This window comes from Blastomyces gilchristii (genome assembly GCF_000003855.2).
Source record: "Blastomyces gilchristii SLH14081 genomic scaffold supercont1.24, whole genome shotgun sequence".
NCBI lineage: Eukaryota > Fungi > Ascomycota > Eurotiomycetes > Onygenales > Ajellomycetaceae > Blastomyces > Blastomyces gilchristii.
Window position 1 is genome coordinate 504770 of NW_003101658.1, and position 24915 is coordinate 529684.

General features: G+C 40.7%; 6 protein-coding genes across 7 annotated transcripts; 3 read left to right on the forward strand and 3 right to left on the reverse strand.

Annotated features, from left to right (window-relative positions):
- Positions 1 to 4436: 4436 nt before the first annotated feature.
- Positions 4437 to 6646, forward strand: BDBG_08515 (phosphatidylinositol glycan, class Z; the record flags this gene model as incomplete). Its single annotated transcript, XM_031723593.1, has 4 exons — positions 4437 to 4545; positions 4778 to 5163; positions 5243 to 5370; positions 5431 to 6646. 4 exons carry the CDS (start codon positions 4437 to 4439, stop codon positions 6644 to 6646), a joined length of 1839 nt encoding a protein of 612 aa, XP_031580809.1.
- A 604-nt stretch (positions 6647 to 7250) lies between these two features.
- BDBG_08516 (OrdA protein) lies at positions 7251 to 8953 on the forward strand (the record flags this gene model as incomplete). Its single annotated transcript, XM_002621098.1, has 2 exons — positions 7251 to 7774; positions 7864 to 8953. The coding sequence occupies 2 exons, from the start codon at positions 7251 to 7253 to the stop codon at positions 8951 to 8953; spliced, it is 1614 nt and encodes a 537-aa protein (XP_002621144.1).
- Positions 7993 to 11596, reverse strand: BDBG_08517 (TRAPP complex subunit). The gene is made up of 5 exons (XM_031723594.1): positions 10765 to 11596; positions 10467 to 10683; positions 10251 to 10396; positions 10079 to 10167; positions 7993 to 9986 (listed from the first exon to the last, which is right to left on the reverse strand). Exons 1-5 carry the CDS (start codon positions 10799 to 10801, stop codon positions 9969 to 9971), a joined length of 507 nt encoding a protein of 168 aa, XP_031580810.1. The 5' UTR covers positions 10802 to 11596; the 3' UTR covers positions 7993 to 9968.
- Positions 11147 to 15429, forward strand: BDBG_08518. 2 transcript variants are annotated; one of them, XM_031723596.1, is made up of 7 exons: positions 11154 to 11907; positions 11968 to 12059; positions 12158 to 12230; positions 12310 to 12459; positions 12523 to 13332; positions 13393 to 13530; positions 13584 to 15296. In XM_031723596.1, exons 2-7 carry the CDS (start codon positions 12034 to 12036, stop codon positions 14670 to 14672), a joined length of 2286 nt encoding a protein of 761 aa, XP_031580812.1. In that variant the 5' UTR covers positions 11154 to 11907; positions 11968 to 12033; the 3' UTR covers positions 14673 to 15296. The 2 variants fall into 2 exon arrangements, with proteins under 2 accessions (XP_031580811.1, XP_031580812.1); XM_031723595.1 differs by lacking the exon at positions 11968 to 12059 and having other exon boundaries at positions 11147 to 11907; positions 13584 to 15429.
- Positions 15430 to 15436: 7 nt separating this feature from the next.
- Positions 15437 to 16591, reverse strand: BDBG_08519 (uncharacterized protein). Its single transcript, XM_002621101.2, has one exon. It carries the CDS (start codon positions 16448 to 16450, stop codon positions 15593 to 15595), a length of 858 nt encoding a protein of 285 aa, XP_002621147.1. The 5' UTR covers positions 16451 to 16591; the 3' UTR covers positions 15437 to 15592.
- A 677-nt stretch (positions 16592 to 17268) lies between these two features.
- BDBG_17775 (uncharacterized protein) lies at positions 17269 to 18188 on the reverse strand. Its single transcript, XM_031725425.1, has one exon. The coding sequence runs from the start codon at positions 17743 to 17745 to the stop codon at positions 17431 to 17433; it is 315 nt and encodes a 104-aa protein (XP_031580813.1). The 5' UTR covers positions 17746 to 18188; the 3' UTR covers positions 17269 to 17430.
- Between the last annotated feature and the right edge of the window lie 6727 nt (positions 18189 to 24915).

Consider the following 24915-nt stretch of genomic DNA (forward strand, 5'->3'; position numbering starts at 1 on the left):
CAGTAGAAAGATAAAATGTAGAGATTAAATGTATAATAGTATTTAAGCTGAGTTATGAATAGTATTTGTGAACTTCAGTCTATATAGTTGTGTGTAGTCAAGGGCTGCTAACTCTATTGATTATGTGAGAGATAGAAATAGAGGTAAAGAATTCATGAGAAGCGGGATTTCTTACAAGAAGATATCTAGATATTTATAATATTATTAAGAAAGTTTTATACAAGAATCTGTTATTATAATACAGAATAACTTTTCTAGAGTCTTTTTAATATCAGTCAGACTGATAAAATAGATTGATATATAATTCTGCTATCAGCAATCTTATTAGTGACTCTGTCAGCAGTTTTAATAATAACTTCTTTTTCAGAGTATTTTATAAGCATTGGCAGAGATCTGTGTAAGATTCATAGTCTTATAAATATTATCTTCATGAATTATATCATCATTAGAGAATATTAAGCTTCTATTTCAAGTATTTAATAAGATACCTTGTTTAGATAGTCAGACAAGTTCTAATATAAGATTATAATTAAGATTATCAACTTCATATATGTAGACATCTTCATATTAATGTTCTTTCATATCTATGTTTAGTTTCACTATGTAATGAGTACAAACATCTTTTGAATCATTAAATTCTGTGAGAAGTCAGAGTTTTAATAAGAGAATACACTGAAAATTATAATATCTTACAACTAAAGATTTTATCATTGCATAGTAACATAGATCACTGTCTATTATAACTTTCATATTATACATGTTATCAATCACAGTAGATATAAGAATCACATTCATTGTTATTTTCTCTTTAAATTATTATTATTTGATCTCTTCAAGCTTCTGTTTGTAAATTTGAATAGAAGCTAGTCTTTTCCCTGTTTCATTAAGACATTCTTATAGTTATCTTTCAAATCTTTCTTCACTGCAATGTGATTAATGTGAACAGACACTGATTCATTCTTTAAATGAGAAGACACTAATCTTTCTCTTAATTAAGAAGATATCAGTCTTTCTCTTGAGTGTGAAGATACATAGATTAATTAGCAGTTAAAAGTGATATGTTCTAATTAGTTACAGTTAATGCATACTTTACATTGATGTCAATCAGTGACTTTCTCAGAAGTGATCACAGAGACTTAAAAGTCTGTTCAAACAGCAGAAACTCTTGCTTATGTATAAATATTTAAATATATTCAGTTTATAATATCTGCATCATTGCTATTCTTCAGCATGAGTGTATAAGTGACTGAAGTGTAATATCTTCTATCACTGTTCTATATACTCTTAAGCTTGATAAGATAATTGTCTAATGTTCAGAGCTATATACAGAAGTCTTCATAAGTTAAGTCTTTATTTACACTTATAAGAGTCTGTAAGAGTTCAAAAGTTAATATCTTCTTAAGTATATTAATCTTCATTTAATTCTCTCAAGATTGATCACCTGCTTCTAAGATTTTAATATCAAAGTCAGAGATAAATATTATAAGAGAAGTATTTCTCTATCAGATACTTTGTAATCAATCTAACACTTTCTATTATATAATAGTGTCTTGAAACAGAATATCAAGATATTTAATAATATTATCAGATGTTCACAATACTGATTCACATGCTTTTATTCATGAATAAAACTTCTATTTCACATGATTCTTTAATTATTCATTAATATATCAATCTTAATTAATTAGCAAATCAATGATATCTTTATTCACACTCAGTTTCATAAGCATTTTCATTCTTCATGATGAGTAGAGAGTGAGATCAGAAGTATTAAAATATATAAGAGTATTTAAGCATTCTTTCAGTACTTTTATATTCAATTCTGCAGATGTTGAAATTGCATGAGTTTCTTATTAAATTAATTATTGAATTTTCTTATATTAAAGTTATTAAGTTATATATATATTAACTATCTATTACTGTTGTAATTTCAGTATTACTCAGAGTCACTGTAATATCACTTCTATACTTATATTCAGAGATTCTCTTATATTATTGTTAGATATGTTATTTATTAAGTGTATAATATTTGTGAAATCTTGAAGAAGTGTAATTATATAAATATCTCATACATTTAAGTGTCAGAACTCTCAGATCTTTCACTAATATTCTCTTTATAAGATTTTATTACAGAGTTAGAGTGATTGATAAGTAAGCTTCTATTTAAGAACTCAGTGTTTACTTAACTGTGTTTCTCTTTCTTATACATTGTTATATGTTCAGATATCTCTCAATGAATAATCATTTCTAATAAGAAGATAATACATGAATAATCATTTCTAATAAGAAGATGATATATGAATAATCATTTCTAATAAGAAGATGATGAATATTTTTCTAGTATAAGAGATCTACACTGAATAGATCAGTATGATATTAATAGATCTTATATAACAAAGAGAAAAATGTTAGAGAAGAAAAAGAAAGAGAAAGTGCAAGAATCAGTGATCAAAGTGAATATTTATATGTGTATGTGGTGATGTATGCAGTGGGGCTTCAGGGTGGAAGAATCTATACGCGTTCGTGGCGGCCGAGGATTGGCAATTGAGAATGGCTGAGAATCGGAGCGTACGCATTCGAGAATGGAGCGGTTGGAATCTGTGGAGTGTAACAGAATAGTCTATATGATTGATCGGGCGCAGCCCGCCACAGTATTTGATACTATTACAATTCTTATCATCTTCAGTTGTTGAGATTTTATATTGTAATTTATCTCATTTTATATGTGTATTAAAGTGACTCACTTGCTTGAGTGACTCACTCACTTGTGAATTATGTTAGTGAATTCTTTCATGATATTCAGATATTCATGCATTCTTCTGCAAATGAAATAGCATATTCGATTTCAATATTTTCCCATAGTGCAGCAGCATTATCTGGTTCCAAGGTTTCAATTGTAGTTCTAAGCCTATATATAAGGCCTTTGAGTGTACGATTCAATGTTCTCTTTCCAAATCTTCTAATTCAACAGGTGGAGAAATCTCAGTCCTGCCTATAACTTCTGCGTCTGCTAAGATTCCGACATGGGGCTCCTATACTGCGTAGAGTATCCTGCCAGTGCCGACACCCCCCCGGCTACAAGCACCACTCAAGCACCTACTATTTATGCCATTGACTCATCCTCTGACCCTCTAGCTCCTAGCTTCCATTACCTCTATTCTTGCTCCTTTCCTTCCTGGAATTTCTCCACAATATCCTGCTATTATAACCTAAAAACACAGAAATCTTCTGTTCCTTTCCCATCTCATAGTCCTGGCTCTGACACTAGCTCTGGCTCTAGCATTGGCTGTGGCTTCAGCTCCGGCTCTTGGTTCTGGCATGGCTTTGATGGGCAGTCTTAGTTGATTATCTCTTGAAGAATAGGTTGGATTCTTATTCATATAGGGATAAAGTGAATTGTTCAGCTGTAGTTGAGGGTAGAGCTTATTTGATTTGTATGAGGAGATTGAGATGAATATAGATAGTGTGTTCTATGAAGGGCTTCTGATGGCCTCCTATCATCTATGATAACTTTTGTTGATCTTTGAACATGAATTCTAGTCATTTGCTAGCCATTCTGTCAAGCCCTTATCATTGTTCACTCTCATAGGAGACGCACAGAACCAACCCCTAGGTTTTTAATGGAAGCATGTAGTTGAAGGTGTGGTGGGTCACGTAGCGCCGTATAGGGCATCCTTGCCAGGTTATTACAGCACGAACTGTGAAGTCCGTTGTTGGATGGAGTTGAATAAAGCAAAATCATTAACTTTGATATCTGGAATCTTACTGACTTCACCCAAGGCACTTTCTTTGTGCTGGGCTCTTTGGCCTTTGAAGCTCTAGTGCATCATCATTTCTAAAGAGCAAACATTTGCTAGCAACAACGAATCCTCCGCTGAGAAGGTTTCCTGTTGACACCCAACAGCACTAAATATACCCACCCCCACACACTCTAGAACCCAAGCCTGAGCCCCCTATTGTTAGTTAAACGGTTTAGTTAAGTGGCCCCTGGGTTACCCCCCCTAATGGTTATACCTGTTGGGTGTTGGTCTCTAGTTCTGGCGCTATTCCAATTTGATGCTCATCTAGATCCAATCCAGACAGTCAAACTTAAGCAACAAGTGGTTAAACCTGCATGGGTTAAAAAAGTAATGAGTAATTCAAACATCCCTCAGCTTAACACTCGTTGAGTTGAAATGTACTCTGTACGCTGTAGTTCCCGGCAGATGTCTTGTGATCATCAATCTGTAATGCAAGCCACTAAATAACACTTGCTGCTGACTGACTATCAGCATCTTTTTTTTTTTTTTTTTCCATCCCACCCAACATAACTCTTCACAACAACACATCACCAACATCAACTCTGCACCGACCCAAGTACGCCCATCCCCAGGCCCATACAATGCTCTGTCATTTCCCATGGTCGCGCAACCCAATGTCCTGATTTATCCTGCGCCATGTGGAGACGAACGTACCTGCTCCTCCTCGTGGTTCGCGTCTACTTTGCCCTATCGCCCAGCTATCTACACCCAGACGAGAACTTCCAGGGCCCCGAGATTTTCGCCGGTAAGAACCTCCCTGCTCAATCTTCCTGATATGTCTCCGGTTTGGTGCAAGGCATGTTTGCTTCAGGTAGCTTCGTGTGATTGGCAACTATGCTGGCTGGGAACGTGCAAAACTGTCTCCGCTGTCATCTCCGATACCTGATTCGTCCCCGCGCCTTCTGACTGAACTTTATGTACACGTACAATATCAAAACAAAGCTTACAATGTACGGCTAATAATTGAACCCTTCCAGGCCAAATCTTCAACTATCCGTCCAAACAAACCTGGGAATTCACCTCCGACCATCCTATCCGAAGCGTCTTCCCACTATGGCTTCTCTATGGCGTACCCATGACGCTCCTGAAGTGGCTATGGACGGAGGATGGGACCGGGAGTGCTCCGCCAGTGCTGGTATACTACGTGCTTCGTGGGAGCATGTTTGTTCTGAGCTTTGTCATGGAGGACTGGGCAATCCATGAACTGGTGTCGTCGTCTCCACGCCTCCGCCGCCAGACAGTCGTCCTGGTGGCATCCTCCTATGTTACCTGGACGTTCCAGACACATACCTTCTCGAACTCGTTGGAGACTTTACTCGTCGCGTGGACCTTGGTTCTGATGCAACGCATTCTCGAAAACAAGGTACACACTCGTATATATAGATATTCCCAATTCATTCACACAAGTAGACATAACTCCTGCTGACGCATTTCTCCAATAGCAAGATTCCTCTATTTTCGCATCCGTTGTCTTATCCTTCCTGCTCGTCGCAGGAGTTTTTAATAGAATCACTTTTCCAGCATTTATCTTGATACCCGGCCTCCGATTGGTCCCTCATTTCCTTCATAAGTATGTACACTTTTTAAACATACCAATTTCGACCCAAGTGCCCTAACTTTACTTGTACAGACCTCTCTCTCTTCTAACAATAATTATTTTCGGCATCATATCCTGTTTTATTGCCATCTTCGCGGACACAGACTTCTACAGTGCCTCCCCAACATCCCTCTCCGACGTCTTCCGCAATCCGATAATTACCCCCCTCAATAACCTGTTCTACAACTCCGACACCTCAAACCTCGCCAATCATGGCCTCCATCCGCGTTACAATCACTTCCTCGTCAACCTACCCCAACTCCTTGGCCCCATCTACGTCCTCTTGCTATACTCCTTCACATTCCCAAATGCCCGCTCTTACTTCTCCTTCCGCAACCTCCGCGCCATCTCAGCCCTTTCCGCAACAGCCCTCCTCTCAATTTTCCCCCACCAAGAACCCCGCTTCCTAATCCCCTGCGTACCCCTCCTCCTAACATGTTTCCGCCCCCCACGCTCCCGTTTCTTCCTAGCAGCTTGGATCCTCTTCAACGCCGCGCTAGGCATTCTCATGGGTGTCTATCACCAGGGAGGTGTGATACCAACACAACTCCACCTCCCCGCCCTCCTCGCCAACTCAACCGCTCCTATCTCTTCCTCCCCCGGGTCAAGGGCGATGTGGTCAAAAACAGATGACGAGCCAATGTCAATGCCCAGCGGCACCGTAACCGTTTTCTGGTGGAAAACCTATTCCCCACCAACGTGGATGCTAGGCGACCTGAGCACCACCAGTGTTCAGAATTTTACTTTCTCGAGCATCTCCACGGTGGACCTGATTGGTATTCCAGGTCCGGAGATGATGGAGAGACTCGAAGAATCGGTCCCGAAATGCGAACACAAGAGTGGAACGCCTGCTGCCAAGCATAGACGCCAACAACTGGATACCAATAATAATAAAAATAAGACGATGAACAATGAAGTCACAATCCAACACGACAACCCAACTCTCCTCGTCGCGCCGAACTCGAATACGTTTCTGGACAATTATGTCGTCGTGAACAGCGATTCTCCATCCGCGGCAGGTGCAGGTGCACATGCAGACAAGTCAGATGAGGATGAGGCAAAGGACGGGGAAACAGGGCACCCTTCCCTGCAACTGCACCTACTCTGGTCATACGCGCGCCATTTGAATCTGGATGATATGGACTTTGGCGACGATGGAGTGTGGCCGACGCTGAAGCGGGTGGTGGGGAGGAGAGGATTGAATGTTTGGCTGGTGCGGAGGGAGGGGTGTTTGGAGGAGGGAAACTAATTTATTTGTTTTATTTATTATTTATTTTATTTTATTTTGCTTTTCTATTTCTCTTTTGAATGGAATTTTGAGGTTTGATTGATTAGTACGTTTTGGTGCTCAGTTTTATTTGACACCCCCGAGAGATACACTCTGCTCAGTTCATCAGATGGAGGCAGGCAGTAGTTACAGTTCCCCGATGATCTATACCACATTTTCCTTCGCTTTTCACCTTTAGCCTGGGCTGGGTTGTTTTTTTATGGTTTTTTTACTTCAATTTTGTTCTACTACTCTCCTTGTTAACGGTATTGTCGGAGGACTTTTCAAGATTGATTTTGTTTTTAATTTACAGGTCGTTGCTCTGTTTGTACAGAGGCCTCAGGAATCCTCTGCCCACATGTGGAGAATGACAGAAGTAACAACACTTTAGCTAGACACGAGATTATCAAGAGAGAGAATGCTAACCCCGCACTAAAGCTCCGGTAGACTTGTGTAATACAACCCCTGTCGAAGGTTTGAGGCATCCCCGATGGCCGCGCCGCGGGCTGACACACGCGCTCAGCGCACATTGCCCGCTCTACCTCCTCGACGAACCTGACAGGAATCTGACGGGTGATGTGACAGCATGGCGATTATGTTCTTGATCGTATGGGGACTTGCCCCCCTTATCTGCTACTTTGTATATCACCAGTCGACCCAAGGGAAGAAGCAGCGCAAACTCCCTCCAGGCCCCAAACCTCATCCAATTTTAGGAAACCTGAAAGATTTCCCACCCGATGGCACGCCTGAATACCAGCATTGGATCAAGCACAAGGACCTGTACGGTGGCATCAGCTCCGTGACGGTGCTGGGCATGACGCTCGTCATCATCCATGACAAGCAGGCGACGCACGAGCTGCTGGAACAGACGTCGAGCAAGACCTCTGGACGGCCCACGATGGTCATGGCGAACAAACTGTGCGGCTACGAGTCCATCGTCCTCTGCCAGAGTTATACGCCTACCTTCCGCCGCTGCCGCAAGTACCTGCACCGGGAGCTGGGGACTAAGGTGTCTGCGGCGCAGTTCCGCAGTGTCCAGGAAACTGAGATAAATCGACAGCTTGTGCGGGCGCTGAACGAGCCGGGCAAATGGTTGGAGCATTTTAAGACGTGAGTTCTCAATAGGTTTTTTTTCTTTTTTCTGCCTTTGAGATGGGTGCAGCGGCATTGGATGTATTGTATACTAAAACCAGGGGCAGTTCCGCTGGAGCGACTGTCTTGAAAATGGCATACGGCTACACCATCGAGCCGCATAAGCCTGATCCCTTGGTTAACTTGATTGACAAAATGATGATGGAGTTCTCCCTCGCGGCTGTGCCCATGGCTTGGGCGGTTGATATTATCCCAGCTCTCCGGCATCTTCCGGAGAATTTTCCTGGTGCCACTTTCAAGAAGACAGCGCGTAGGTGGAGAAAGTCCATCCAGGCGAGCGCATACATTCCGTACCGATTTGTCCAGCGCCAAATGGCCTCGGACCCTGCCCACCAGCTATCATACGTATCAAAGCTTGTCCAACAACTCAGGGGAGATGATCAGAACGCCAAGCTGGAACAAGAAGACGAGCAGGCGATCATTTGGACCGCAGCTAGTCTATATGGAGCTGCCGCAGATACTACGATAATTACTCTCACCATCTTCACACTAGCCATGATCAAATTCCCACACGTACAACGCAAAGCGCAAGAGGAGCTCGATCGCGTCGTCGGCACGACCCGCCTGCCAAACTTCGATGACCGTGACCAGCTACCATACATTGACGCCTTGGTCAAAGAGGCCGTGAGATGGTGGCCTATCGCGCCTATGGGCTTCCCCCACACAGCCACTGAGGATATCGAGTACAACGGCCTGCATATCCCCAAGGGCGCCTTCCTCCTCCCGGCCGTCTGGTGGTTCCTGCACGACCCAGACGTATACGCCGATCCAGAATCATTCGATCCAGACCGTTTCCTCGCGCCGCGCAACGAGCCCGATCCCACGGCAGACGCCTTCGGCTATGGCCGCAGGATATGTCCTGGGCGCTTCTTCGCGGACTCGAGCCTCTACCTCACCATCGCGCAGTCGCTGGCTGCTTTCAATATCCGGCCCGCGGTGGGTGAAGATGGGAGGGAAATCGAGGTGGATGTCAAGCCGAAGCCGGGCATCTTGACATATCCAACCAAGTTTGATTTCCACATCGAGCCGAGGAGTGAGGAGCATGTGCAGCTGATTAGGGAGCTGGAACGGCAGTATCCGTGGGAAGCCAGCGATGCGGAGCTCCTTGAGAGTGTGGATGATTTTGAGGCTATATAGAGTGAGTAAAGTGGCGCAGCCGCATATCTAGACGTGGAGTGTACGATGGATGCGGAGGGAAAGGAAAATGAGAAGGGGAAAGGGATGCCGGGAGTGCTGGTCACCTCCAGTCGTCCGGTCATCGATGTAGTGAAATTATTCAACCTCTGCTTCTCTCTCGCTGTTCTCTAAGATTGTATATCGTGATATGTTAGTTGTTCAGAATGGGATTACGATATTTGTTGTTGTGGTAGAGGATAAGAAGCTGGTAACGCATTCATTATCTAGAGTCTAAATATACGCCAAAAATGCGATTAAAGAAAGAGAAAGGAAAGATAAAGGAAAAGAAACCAGAGCAAACGTTGCAAAGAGCCTTAGAAGCTGCCTTGGTGAGTCAACGTGAGTTAAGAAAATAGGATAATAAATTAAACAACCAGTTCGATGGTAAATGTAATTGTAGCCCGAGGTTAAGCAATCGAGTCGGGTTGTCTGGAACATTTACGAAAAGGAGAGTATTAGGACTACTCCCACCATGCCTCGCTGGTACCCCACCACGTTAGCGATAGGGTTGACGAGAATTGCGGATACGGGACTGTGTTCTCGTATACATGGCGACCTTATATTGGTTGGAGCAGCTGTGAATGGCCACGCCCAAAACTCGCAGGCTGGGGAGGTAAATGCATGGTTTGGCGATGGGTGGCCGGCCCTTGTTAATGGTACTGTAAAATTCGGGATTCGGCCAAGTCTCGTGTGCTGATGCCAGCGCACAAAGTCCATCCGCACGGCAGGTTGCAGGAAATGTGTCAGGGCTCGAAAAGCATCATTTGCCTGCTTGAGAAAATATGCAGATGGTTTTACCAGGCAATAACATATGGCCTTTCACCCAAGAACGCATGGGAAGCTCGTCAGGCGAATTAAGTTGCCGAGGCTGAAGCTGGTAGGTAAATATCCACATTAGGAAGTGAATATAATAGGTCACATGTATATATATATACTCCGCCACTATGTAGGGACGTTCCCGGGGATTTTAGGCGATTTATGCTAATACCTGAGTCTAAAGGATTACACAGCGTTAGAAGGTTGCGAAAAACAAGGAAATAAACAAATAAAATAGACAAATGAGGTGAACAAATGAAGTGAACATACCACGAACTGTTGTAGGGACTCCTCGAATAGCTCGTTATTCACGCCTAATCCCCCCGGGTGTTCGACGGGGGATAAGGGGTTTTTAACAACTGGAGAAACAAGTAAGCATATTGTATCTTAGTATATATGATGTTATGAGGCGAAAGAGATATGATATCACGACTGAACGGACCATATTCCACATATAAATTGACATATATCTGCTGCAACGCCAGCCGCATGCTACCAGACTTGACGTCTGTAAGCATGATAAACTTAATGTTTGTGGGTGTTTCGTAGTAGTGTAGCTTGTACTGGCTTGTTCGGTAGCAAATGAAGCTGCGGAGACGTATATGATCAGTATGGGGGATCGATTTTCCCGAATTCGCAGGTGTCATTTGTTGCATACTTGTCATCGTCACCACCCAGTTTGCGCACCATATTCCGCAGGGAGAACACGGTGCCAAATATCAGTTTTGCATCATCTTCGGCGGTCAGGCTTTGACGGGAGAGGGGTATGGATGTGGGTAGGCCGTTGCTAAGGGTGGTGGATTCTGAGGCTGGTCGGGATTTTGAAGTCGTGGAGGTGGGCCGAGGGAGCCAGCGGCGCTTATAGATGCATTCCGCTGCATTGGGAGAGAGCGATTGAGATGTTAGTTCTGGCAAGCTATTGAGTAGAGTAAACGATAAGGGCATATATGACGAACCGTGCCGGTCGAAGATGTAGAAGGAGTACACGGCCATGATTCGTGATGGATGTGTCAAGTGGCTGGTATACGGTAGAAGACCGATAGAAGATAGGAGGGGGTGCGCTATGCGGATCGAGGAATGCAGGAGATTAACATGCGCTTTGGTGATGGTCTAGGGAATAATCGTGGACATGTTCCCAGCTATATCGAGCGCCGGAGAGGAGGTGAGGATAGTGGACAGGGGCACTATTTCAATATTCCGTGGAACTAACACTCCCCGCGGCGTCGCTACTAAAACTGCTAGTCCATCCGTCCGTCGCGCAGAAGGGGTCGCTTATTGCCACAGAGTATTACTTGCTTAGCATCGGCTCAACAAGATGCGGCTCTTCTTCGACTTCCCCGGCATCAATAATTCACAGATGTCAGTCAACATATCGGTCAATCGATACTTATGGAGCTCTGCTGCTGTAACTGCTGCTGTTATTCCAGAATGGGTCACCGATAGCTGCTGAATTGTTCTTTTTTTTTTCCCCTAGGGCTCGTATCCGGTCTCGATGCTTCCAAGTCGCAATCAAGTCGACGATCCCGCCCCCAGCGCCCGCTGCAGCATCCCCGAGCTGCTATTAGTCCAGCTCCTAGTCCCCAATGCTCGACTGAACAACCCCTCCATACCAGGCAGATTGCCTCTCTTCTCTTCTGTTTAAAAGCCCGTTGCCTCTCGCTTCAATAAGGCGCGGCTTGCTAATCTCCCATTTCGGCCCCTCCATCTTTGTCTCCAGTCCTTAATTCCGTAGCAAAAGGAGCCAATTATCGGGACTATTTGGACCTCCCCACATTCAGCCCTGTTGGACTACGCTTGGGTTTGTTGCCCTCGCCACAGTCGCCGAGAATCAAATAAATAGATAAAAATACAGAAGCTGCTGTCATCTCACTCTCACACACAGAGAGTGAGAGAGAGGTCTATATACAGACATAGAAAAATCGGTAATATTTTAAATATCCAATCGATTCCCACCCGCAGCACAACCCTACCCGCTGCCCGCCTCCCCAGCGGCCCTGTTAAATGGCCCAAGACTCGTCTTCTTTAGAGCACCAAAGGACGGTGGCAGGAAAGATCACAATCGACTGCTCCACAGCCGTTGCTGAAACATGCACCACCCGGTATGGTTCCTTTGCTACTTCTATATATTATACCTATTTATTTTGTAATCCTTGAAGCAGAGAGCGGCTTGACCTCCCTATGCTATTCTTCTCGTGTTATATATAGCAGCTAGCTCCAGTCTAGCTATGGCAGTTTTCAGTGGCTACGACCGGTGATGCTCACTTCCCATTGATATTTGAGCTCAACTTAAGTTCTTTATCTTTCCTAGAATGGAGTATGTACTAACATCATCTTTTGATTAAACCCTAGATCTACGACAGCCTCTCATGACAGCCCACTGAGGCATCAGACGAGAAGTCGTACTGCTCCTCGTCGAGTAAAAGTGCGCCACCCTAGCTCTATTGCTCCCCCTTGACTTTGATACAGCTGTTCTTGTTCTGACAGCGAACCAATTGGACAAGGAAACTCTTAATGCTCGTTCCGAATACACCAATAGCCAGGATGATGGCACCGCGGAACATCGTATCAACCAGTATCTCATAAAACAAGAGATTGGGAGAGGCTCGTTCGGGGCTGTCCATCTAGCAGTTGATCAATATGGCCAGGAATACGTGAGCGCTTTCTTTCGTTTTTATCTTGATTTATTGAAAATGGGAACTAAAGCGACTCTAAAGGCTGTTAAAGAATTTTCGAAATCACGATTGCGAAAACGAGCTCAATCCCATGTCTTGCGCAATCCGCGGGGGGTGAGACGCCCTGGCATAATCCCCGCTGGTATGGGTTTGAATTCTCCCCTCCACCGCCACCCGTCCGGCCACGAAGACGAGGAGGGCAGTAACTCCCTGTATCTTATTAAGGAGGAAATAGCAATCATGAAAAAGCTAAATCACCCTAACCTCGTGGCTCTATACGAAGTTCTCGATGACCCTACAGAAGACTCATTATATATGGTCATGGAAATGTGTAAAAAGGGAGTCATCATGAAGGTGGGCCTGGGAGAATGTTCAGACCCATATCCAAACGAAAGCTGTCGTTGTTGGTTTCGCGACTTGATCCTTGGGGTGGAGTATCTACATGCGCAGAATATCGTTCACCGAGACATTAAGCCGGACAACTGCCTCCTGACTAACGATGACGTGCTCAAAGTTGTCGATTTCGGTGTATCGGAAATGTTTCAGAAAGACTCTGATATGTATACCGCGAAGTCGGCAGGGTCACCTGCTTTTCTACCCCCAGAGCTGTGTGTTGCGAAGCATGGGGATATATCAGGGACAGCAGCCGATATCTGGTCGATGGGTGTGACTCTGTACTGCCTCCGCTATGGGCGAATACCATTCGAAAAAGAGAGCATCTTTGAGCTCTACGAGTCGATCAGGAATGATGAGGTTAAATATGAAAATGAGACAGATGAGGATTTCATAGCTTTGATGACAAATATTCTAGAGAAAGATCCTGCAAAACGGATCAAGATGCCTGAGCTCAGAGTGAGTGTGCCAGTTCTTCTTCCGTATTCTCGCTGTAAGCGCCTTGCTGATTGGAACCAGAACCATCCCTGGGTCACAAAAGGTGGCACCGACCCACTCCTATCTACAGAGGAAAACACCGCCAACCCCATTGGGGAACCTACAGAAGAAGAATTGAATACTGCAATTACCAAGAAAATAGGCAATGTGCTTACAGTGGTATGTTGCTCTAGAATGAAATACCATGTACTTGATCTAACACTTCCCTCTAGGTCAGAGCGGTGCAAAAGTTCAAAAGGCTGATCGAGCCGGAAAACGCCCCAATGCAAAGTATTCTGGGTCAAGATGTCGAAGCCCATTTCGTTCAACCGCCTTTATCCATGGAAGCGTCTTACGTCGAAGTTTCTTCGGCAAATACAGCAGACCAAAATGCTCCGTCTAGTGCTAAGAGTATCCATTCAAAGTCCGGCTCCACAGACTCCAAGCGACGAGTCATCGAAAAGGGGATTTACGTGCCTCCCGCCGTGCATAAAAGTGGCAGCGCCTCGCGTCTTGGATGCACGCACGGGGAATCATGCCGATACAGTGCTGCTTCAATATCCAAGTCCCCGTCTCCACCTCTTCAAACCTCCCGCACCAGCACCCCGAGCAAACAAAGTTTTTTAGAAGGTACACGAGGCCATGCTCGCGATCCGCTAGAAGAAGACCATTCCTTCCTTTTCATCGGCCCATCCACTTTTACGGGTGTCCTGACAGTGGACGACGAGAAGACATCATTAACCTATTTCAGCCGTGCAGCAACCTCGGAACCCATGGGTAACTCTGAAGTAACTAGTGGCCTTGACGGCCATGGCTTCCCGATCGATGAAATGGGTCTGGTGCCAATCGTGAGCGAATCACCAGGCGCCTCGGGTATCGACATCTATGAAACGGCGTATATGGAGGAGGTTGAGCGAATTCGGAAACAAAGCCTTGCGCGCCAGAAGCCGGCGCCGAAGGTATATCTCACCCGAAGGGTCGAGGGGAAAGAATCGAGCTTGGGCGAGCTGCTTCGGCAAGCTACTGTAGGCATGGCGTCGACCAGCCCAGCAGAGGATCAGAAGGCCCCGTCTACCACCACCACCACCGTCCAGTTAGAACAGTCGACCGAAGGCTCAGGACAGCAAGTTACGCAAGCCGCAGCAGCAGCAACCCTGGCACCGACATCTAGCACCCAGCCACCGCCCCATAAGGCGCTCGGTGCCGCTGACGCCGTAACAAACATGACTAACGCTACTGCCGAAACAGTGACGACATCCACGACTCAACGGTCGCTGCTTGGGAGGGTTAGAAGAGAGAGCGCACAGTTTGGGAACAAATGAACATGGTTTTTATCGTGTAGCATACAGTCGTGTCGTGCTGTGTCGTGTTGTATTACGTGCTAGCGCCGATTTTTGGCTTGCTGGGAAATCCAAGTTTTCTCTCTTCTTTATCACTTTCCCGGCCTTTTTTTTTTTTCCCCTCATGGTCGAAAACGGAAGGTTTGGTATAATAAACGGAGATATTTCTGATTTCATTTTCTCCTTACGTATATGTTTTCCGTCCCTCGTTTGCTTCTCTATCCTCTTAGATACCTCCTTCCTCGCTCTCGCTTCACATATACTTTCAGATATATACATATATATTCATCTTACAACTTACTGCTAGTAGATTAGTTTGTGGTTTTCCCCGCTGTCGGATGTAGTTCTCCCACGACGGACTTGCGGTAACTTAGGTTGTTAGCTTCAGATGTTCTAGTCCCGTATTTCCCTCCACTTTCCTATTTATCTGCTTTTTGTGCGGTGATGAGCCGGGGAATTGGTTAATAGGAGGATTTTCAAATGCGTCCACGGTTAAATAGGGGATTGGGTGTCTTCTTCCATATATATATATGGGGGGATATGTATACAGCAATCTGCCCAGTCAGTATTCAAAATATATGGATGATAGTCTTTTCTGCATGTTCCCGATTTTATCCATTTGACGCCTTTAACGAGTAAACAGCCCTGGCTAAACAGAAAGTACAGTTCTAGAAGAAGAAGAGGTATCTGCACAAAACAAAAGTATACAATCCCGCAAAAAAAAAAAAAAAAAAAAAAAAAAAAAAAAAAAAAAAAAAAACAAAAGCAATCAATCCTCCGAATGCAATCTGAAAAGGAAATCTAGTAGCCAATTATACAAACATACACACCCATCAATATCGTACAGTACATACCATGCATGCAACCCAACCTCCACACCAGCTAGCATCTACATTAGACCGTCACTCCCCCGTCATCATCCCAACCTCCCTCTCTAATATCCCCACCAACTCCTCTACTAGCCCTTCCGTCACCTCTACCTGCCGATCCGGCATTCGGCCCAGCACATACTCCGCCACCTCCTCCGGCTCACGGCTCGCCGGCCGCCCAATGCCTACCCCGATGCGCGTAAGCTGGAAGCGGGTTGGGTCAAGTGCTCCCGCACTGCTCACAGCACTACCGCCGCCTCCTTTCATCTTCTTGGCCGCCCCGCGCGCCGGCGCCAGCATACCAGCCTTGACAAGGCTACTCACTACGCTTTTGATACCATTGTGGCCGCGCGCGGAGAGGGATGCGCCGCCGCGGCGCACAGAGAGTTTCCCCGGGGAAAGTTCTAGGTCGTCGTGGAGGAGGATGAGGTTTAGCGGGATGGGTTTGTTGGTGTCTTTTGCTGTGCGTTTTGTTTCACTTTGGCTTTGGCTTTGGGTTTGGCCTAGGCCGTCTTCGTGGATTATATTTGTCGTTGTCGCGCTGCTCTTTAATGAGAGACCGACGTCACCACCGATCCCACCGCCCCGTTCCGCACGCCACTTTTCATACGTCCTTATCAGCGTTGGACCGGATACATTCATCAATGATGGTGACTGCCATAGCGTCAGTGGCGTGCGTGTACGGGGGAGCTGGGTGCGGGAGGTGTATGGGCCCGGATGGTCTCGTGGGGGTGGGTTTGAGGTTAGAGAGTAGGGAGGTATTGGTTGCAAGGGAGCATCTAGATGTTGAGCTAGCGCACGGAGGAGGATGTGGCCGGCTGAGTGGAGGGTTTTATGCCATCGGGGCGGGGGGTTGCCGATTGAGGCGAGAAAGAGCGGCGGGCCAGACATCGGTCTGTTTGGGCAGAGGTGACAGGAAGGCAGGGAGGGGGCAGGGCAGCTCTTTGACCAGAAAGGAACAGCGGAGATAAAGAGACGGATATATATATATACTCAATTGAGTATACTCTGCTATTGGCTGCTCTCTGTTTTGTGCACCTTCTCTCCAGGAATCTTTTTTGTATCGGAGGTTTTTGCGGAGTTCATATATGGTGATTATGTAAGATGTTTGTCAGGCACCCCCTTTTTTCCATCCATCACCCCGCGTGAAGTCAGGATATAGAACTCAGGACAACATACCCAGGGTATCGGGCTCTCTACCAGTAGAGCGGTGGTGCATATGCCTACACTGTCCACCAATTACTCAGGCGGTGTAAAGAAAACATGAGAAATTCCCTACACCAGGTTACAAGCAACCAATGGCTTGAGATAACACCATACCTTAGCTTTCCAGCAACTTATACCTGTTGTTGGAGCCCTGTCCAAGGTGTGCAGGTTGGAGCTTTACCCAGTACACAAACAGTGTTAGCACCTTTTGTGGTCGTGAAAGGGCAAGAAGCCTACGAAGCGGTGACAGCACGCAAGTCGAGGCTAGACACATGCAATGATCTCATTGAGGATTTCTCTCCCTCCCAGCGACACGTCGCATGGCATGTATGTACAGCGTCGGGATTTCAATTTTTAGGCGGGTACCGCTTCCTTTCCCCCTGTACAGTACCTGGGTGCATTGGCTGTGGTGCAGCTGGCCTTGAAGGTGATGGAGCAATGCTTAGAAAGGCATTCTCAAGGATCTTTGAGAACTGCATTTCCAGAGTTGGTTGGTTGCCTTGAGAGACGTGTGTTGTACTGTGCATAGTATGCGCATCTCTTGGTAGCTTTAAAATTTACTCATACATATGCACTATTTATTGCAGGTGCATTTAACTTGCGTATATCTTGGGATGCATATATATTATTCCCAGCTCAGATATTGAATGCTGAAATGAGATCAATCAGATAAAATCATTATCGATGTGATGAATACCATGCAGAGCAAGGCACGCGAGAGGCAGGTAGGCAGATGCTTTCTTCCGCTTGGAATATCTTGCTTGGTCGCTGGGAATATATGTACGTAGAATGTGGGGATTTGTTGTTGGGAGTTCTGCGGAAGGCTGAAAGCTATGAAAACAAGGCTGTATGTACGGAGTAAGGGCGCTTGAATGAATAAAATCCATATCAGGTGGAAAATAATCTAGGACCTGAGCGACGGGTTGGCGAATTTGGGACCCAACACATTCTCTAGCTTCATTACGCTGTGAGCCGGGCATCAATCGATGTTGATATATCTGATGGTTGGAATGTCAGCAATAGGGTGAATGAGCCATGAAGAATATTTCTCTCATAACCATAGCCATAGCCGCACAATTGGTGATACATATTTTTCCTTTTCTTTCCCTTTTCTTTCCCTTTTCCCTTGCTTTTTCGGTCTTGGCCATACCGCTCTTGTCCGTTGTCGAATCCCTTCCAGCACCACGGAGCATTCCCGTTCCAGCAAGAAAAGCTGGAAAGCTGCATGAATACACCCCGAAGGAGTCCGACCCGCATTATTTAGATGCAGACGTGTCCCGGAATATGAAATCGATATTTCGCCTCAAGGCCATGTCGTAATCCTGACACGGGCTGGTCTAATGCATAATGTAAGGGTGAATTTGCTCAGAAATGGTTTGATGAGAGAGTAGAAAACTGAAGTGGGAAGTGAGAATAGACTGCTGCAGGAGCATGAGTACGGATCGAGCCACATTAATATTAGTTACTCATCTCGTAAATAAGAAATTCTAAATTTCTTCACAGTATTTTTCGTACATAATGCATTCTTTTCTTTGTTTTGTTCCAGAACTCCGGGTAGGATTGTTGGTAATAGACGGTAAATATGAGCACGCCTCTCGGTTATGCCATAGAGTTTCCGCTTAGCTTGATGTGTGATGAGTGGCTTATGAAGGAAGAAGATGATTATAAATTGAGATGAGAGGTTTGCCGCTCTTCCCTTCCGGTGTATACAGAAAACTTGACCTCGCTAAGTGCGCCACTTGACCTCATTACATAATCATGACCCTGACCTTGCACAATGTTGGTGATTACTACACCTACCCTAGTCACGTGCCACCCCAACCTATCCATTTAGTGTAACTCGCGTAGATAGATTACTGTCACGCTCCCGGCAGCGCCAAGGCCCCGCTGCGGTTCCACACGGCCCATCGCTTCCATGCGGATGATTCCATCCCATCCGAACCGGTTTCCAACCACCCTATGACATCATTCGGATATATCATAGGAAGATTCAATTGATGGATATGAGAACCCCGCTTCTATATAAGATCAGCAGATTACTCTTTCTTGATAATAAGATGCTGCTGAGGTATCACTCTGACTATTCTCACTCATGAAATAGAAGAAGAGTATTCACTTATTATCTATATAGAATAGCTAGATACTAGCTTCTTATTAAAGAAGCAGTGATTTGTTTTTCTTCTACTGAAATATATATAAGAGTTACTGTATATCTTATACAATCTTCTTAGTATACTAAGTATCACATCTGTGATATTCTTACAATAACTCTGTGATCTATAAGCTCACTATTCAAGTAAGATAGTTAAGCTTACTTATACAGCTTTTTAAATAACTATCTTTATATAATATCACTGACTAGTCACTGTTTTAATTCTATTATATTACAATTCAAATCACTGTATCTGATTATAAGTTTGAATCAGTCAAGCTCTAACAGATTGATATGACTTCATACACTTATACTGAGATCAATTCAATCTCACTCTCTGAGAGAAATACTATATCATTCTCTAAAGTGTGTACATCTCTATCTCAGCAGAAATCTGATATTTCTGAACTCACTGTATATTTTAATATGAGCTCTTTAACTGTTCTATCACTGCTGTGACCTCTATATATCTACATCTATTATAAAGATAGAGAGATTAAGATCAGAGATTCTTTAAGATATAAGAGAAATATCTTATCTGAATTTCACAGCTTTATCTGTACTCTTGAATAAAAATTTCATCTTAATCTGAGTTAGTATAATACTCATGAGATATAAGTAATCTACACTGTCAATCTTCTTGAAGATATCTCTGCAACTACTTGAGTTATTAAGAAGAGAGAGCTTGAGTATATTAATACTATTATAACTTAGAAAGAATTCAAGAACTTTCTACTGAACTAAATTGAAGATTACTGTAATTACAGCTTTATAACAGTATAGTGATTCAACTTATTATATTAATAAGATAATAAGAATTCTTTCAATTTCAATATAAGATTTGAAGAATATTAAGAGAAATTAACTGATAATTTGAATCAATTAAAAATATAGCTTTATCTTATAAAGCTGACTTATAAGATGTGAATAATAATATTATAATATCAGAGTTCACTTATTAATTACACTGAGCTTGTCAACCTGACTTCTCAGATCTATTTGAATAATTAATTCTTTAAGAAAAAGATCAATAAGATCTCTTTTAAATAATTAATAACAGAATCTAAACAGTGTTATAACAGCTTCAGTGTGAAGAAAGTAAAGAAGAATTTCAAGTATTCTGATTCTTCACTCACTGTGAAGAAATATTAAAAAAGATTTGATAAAGATCTCTATTTTAACTGCAGAGCTGATAATTACTATACTAGTAATTATAAGAAGCTGAAGAAGAAAAGAAATTAAGAAGATATCTTCTTAAAGTTAACTTCTCTTCTAATAAATGTATTTATGAAAGATAAAGAAGAGAAAGAAATAAAGAATTAATAATTCTTATATCTCTAAGTCTATATTACAATTACAATATATACTCTGAATAAGAAGATACTAGTGAGATATTTACTTAACTTCAGAGTAAATACTAACTTCATATTCTATTTCTTTTCTTTAATAAAGAGTTAAAAGAAGATAGACTTATCAGATTATATGAAATTTACTAATAAAATAAAATATCACTATTTGACATAATTTAAGCAAAGTGTGTAATCACAGACTAGAAGAAATCTTTAAGAAGAGCAGTCTGCTTCTTTACACAGTTAATATTATAGATAAGAACATTATTCTAGATCTCTTATAATTGAGAGAAAACAATTCTCTTATTAACTGAGTTACTCAGATGTGACAGTATTATCTTATTAATAAAAAGACAGTGATAGAGAAATCTGAAGAATTTTATTAAAAGAATCTTGAGAAAAAGATTGAGTCAATATACTATATAGTAGATAACTGAGACTTAGAGATAGATAAAGAAGTTATTATTCTCACTGTAAGATTAGCAGCAGTATCTGTTATTAAAGACAGATATATATAATATCTCTTTACAGATTTTAAGAATGTCTTTTCAGAAAGAAAAGTAGTAAAGTTTTCTGATATTAAGATATAATATAAAATTCATCTTAAAGACAGTGTAACAGCACTGTATAGATCTCTCTATAACTTATCTATAAAGAAATTGAATATTCTGCATAAATATCTTGAAGAAGTACAATCAAAGAACTGAATATATTTATTAAAGAGTTCAGCAGAGATATCTATACTCTTTATACTTAAGAAGAATGATAGACTATATCTATATATAGATTACAGAGGTCTTAATAAGATGATAATTAAGAATTACTATTTATTACTGTTAATTGATAAGATAATCAATCAATTATCTAAAGCAAAGATGTTTTCAAAGATTAATATACAGAATATCTATTATAGAATCAGAGTTAATAAAGATAATATTTAAAAAACAGCTTTTTATACTAAGTATGATAATTTTAAATATCTTGTTTTATCTTTTAATCTTTGTAATACTTCAGTCATCTTTCAAATCTATATAAATAAGACACTGCAGAGCCTTGTTAACATCTTCTGTATAGTATACTTAAATAATATTCTAATCTTCTCAAAAACAGAGAAAGAATATGATACTCATGTTTAAAAAGTATTAAGTTACTTAAAACAGTATTAACTCTATATAAACACTAAAAAATACTCATTCTACATGCAGAAGATTGATTTCTTAGATTATATTATTAAGATAAATAGCATTTCAATGAATAGAAGCTGAGTCTCTGTTATTGAAAACTGACTGATGCTGCAGACATATCATGAAATGCAGATGTTTTTAAAATTTATAAATTTCTATAGATGATTCATCTATATATATTTACAGATTACTGTTTCTCTTACAGATCTGTTAAAGAGAAGTGTGAAAGACAGAAAAATAAAACTATTTATTCTCACTTAAGATATTATACAGATATTTATGAAATTAAAACAAGCTTTTACAGATGTTATAATACTGAATCACTTTAACTCTGACTTACTTAGTCAGTGTGAAACTGATATATTTAGAAATAAGATCTGTGAAATCTTTTCACAGTTGATATCAGAGATCTTTTAACATTAAAAGAATCAGAGAATAATTATCTCTGAGAAAACAGATAATGAATTATCTGTGAGAGAAGACTTTTTCATAGAGTCTATAAGATACTATGAATAAAGATCAGTGATCTTCTTCTTCAAGAAGTTATCACTCACACAGAGAAGATATAATACTCATAATCAGAAGATGTTAATAATTATCAAATTCTTTAAGATCTAGTAATATTATCTTCAGAGTAGTAAGTATTCAGTGTAAGTTCTTACTAATTATATAAATCTGTGTTACTTCTTAATAACAAAGAGCTTGACAGAATGTTAAGTCAGATAAGCAGAGCTGCTTTCAGAGTATAATTTCTATATCTGATACTGTTCAGATCAGCTTAATCTTACTAATACACTGTCTAAATAACCTGATTATAATATCATTAATATGAAGAAGAATTCTATAAAAGAATCTCTGTCATTACTGTAGAAGAAGCTAGCTGTAGAGAGTTGAGATTCTCTGAAGCTTAGAAACAGCACTGATAAGACAGCTATATAACTCAGTATAGAAGATGAAAGAAAACTCAGATCTCTGCAGAGAATTAACACTGAAGATTATAAGCTTCTTATATTATATCTTATAATCATTGAATTGATAAAGAATGAAATGATTTATAATCTTTCAATCTGACTACTTTTAAAATTCATTGATAAGTTACAGAAGAGAGACATCTCTACTGCAGCTTAAATTCAGAAGTTAAAGAAGAAAGAATTCAGTTTAAACTTGAAAGAGACAGACTCTGAGTGAGATAATACTGCTAAGAAATCAAGTCACTGATAACTAGAAGAATATAAACTTCTACTACTGAATAATTCAGTCTTCATCTCTTGTAGCAGAGCAGTGTGTCAGAAGTTATTAAGAATTCATTATAATAATTCTCATACAGAACACTTTGAGTTAGAGAAGACTGAGAAGCTTCTAAAATGTAAATATATTTGAAACAAGCTCTGAGCAGATATTAAAGAGTATATTAAGACTTATAATATTTATCAAAAGATAAAGATTTCACAGTATAAGTAATACAGTGAGTTGATATCACTGCCTGTTTCAAAGAGCTTATAATAGAATCTATTAATAAATTTCATAGTTAATCTACTGAAGTTGATAAGAGTCAAAGAATATGACTCAATTTTAGTTATTATTAACTGCTTTATGAAGATAATCAGATATATCTCTACTTATAAAAAGATTAAAGCCTCTGAATTGACTGACCTGTTTTTAGATATCATCATTTATAATCACAGTGCTCTGAAATTATTAATAATAGATCAAGAATCTCTCTTTATCAGTAAATACTGATCAGCTTTTTACTATCATCTTATAATAAGATATCTTCTCAGTATCACAGTTCATCTGCAGATAGATGATCAGACTGAATATCAGAATCAGATACTAGAATAGTATCTTCAAGTATTCTATTTATATTATTAGAATGATTAACTTAAACATCTTCTAATCACTGAATTCATATATAATAATGTAAAGAATGTAATCTTAAAGATATTTTCTTTCTATACTTATTATAAATATAATTCTTTATTACTCAGTGATATTATGAATAATATTTTAAAGAAGAGAATAGACAGTCAGAATATTAGATAGATACAGAGAATAAAGTATCTCTCAGTATCAGAAGTAAAAGTGAGATTAAAACTTTTGAATAAAATTTATAAGAAGATAGTGAAAAGCATTCATCATACTTAGAAGTAGTAGATGAAATACTATAATTGAAAACATCTTTCAATGAAGTTCTTGATAGAGAATTAAGTACTACTTTCAGCAAAGAATATCAAGATAATGAGACTGTGTAAGAAGCTTAGTAAGTAGTAACTAGAATCTTTTTCAGTAATAAGAGTAATAAGTAAGCAGATATATAAGTTGAAATTATTTATAAAATTAAAATCAATTCATTCTATTTTTCATATTTTCTATTTAAAGCTCTATAAGCAATGTCTCAGAGTAGAGCTGTCTTGACTGAATAATATTAAGATTGAGAGTGATACTGAATATCTTGTGAAGAAAATATTGAATAAATGAATGTATTACAGTAAGCTTTAATATCTCATTAAATGAGAAAATTATTTATTATCAGAGAATTCATAAGAACTGCTTGAGTATTTGAAAAATACTGAGAAAGAGATTGTAAGCTATGAGATAGTTAGTAGAGATTACTCTGTTACATATCAGAGATATTGAGTAAGAAATGCTACTTAAAACTTCTCATTTTTTTTAAAGAATTTTTTAGAGATAATCTCATAGTAATAAGCTGATATCTTATAAACTCTATAGCACTCTTCTTCTATTTTCTCTTAAAGAATTTTTTAGAAGTTTAATGAGACTATACAAGTATAAAATTTCTGAAGCAGTTAGAGAAAAGAGATATTGAAAATTAATAAAAAGATTAATATTATTGATCTGCAGATCACTGCTATTCTAATAGAATTACAGCCTGCTGAAAAAGTAAAAAGAGAGATCAGAGTCTACTTACTAATAATCATATTCTTATCAAACTCATTCTTCACTGTTGAAGTCTCTGACACTGATATCTTTATCTACTGAGAAGTTAGTGCTGTGACACTGCAGAAGAGTATAAGAAATATATAAAAATATCAACTTATTAACTTATAAAGCATCTCAGTTATCTACTTCAATTGAAGTGAGATTCTCTTTAATCAGTGATTAATCTTTACAGTACTTTTAATAATAACACTAACTAATCTCTTCTTAAGATCAGTCATTCTGAGATGTTTTTTTATCTCAGAGATTCATGCTTTCATCTTCTTTTACAGATGAGTAAGAGAGATCTTCTCAGTCTTGATAAAATCTGTCAATACTTGAAGCTCTGAGATTCTTACTCTGCACTGCTTGAGTATTTAGACTTCTTATCAGAGTTGATACAATGTCTTTCTGTGAAATAATACTTACAGAGAGATAGAAGTTATTGTTACAGATGTAATAAAAATAACAGAAGTAAGAGAAGAGATAGATATATAAAATTCCTCTCTTCTTCAGTTACTTGATACA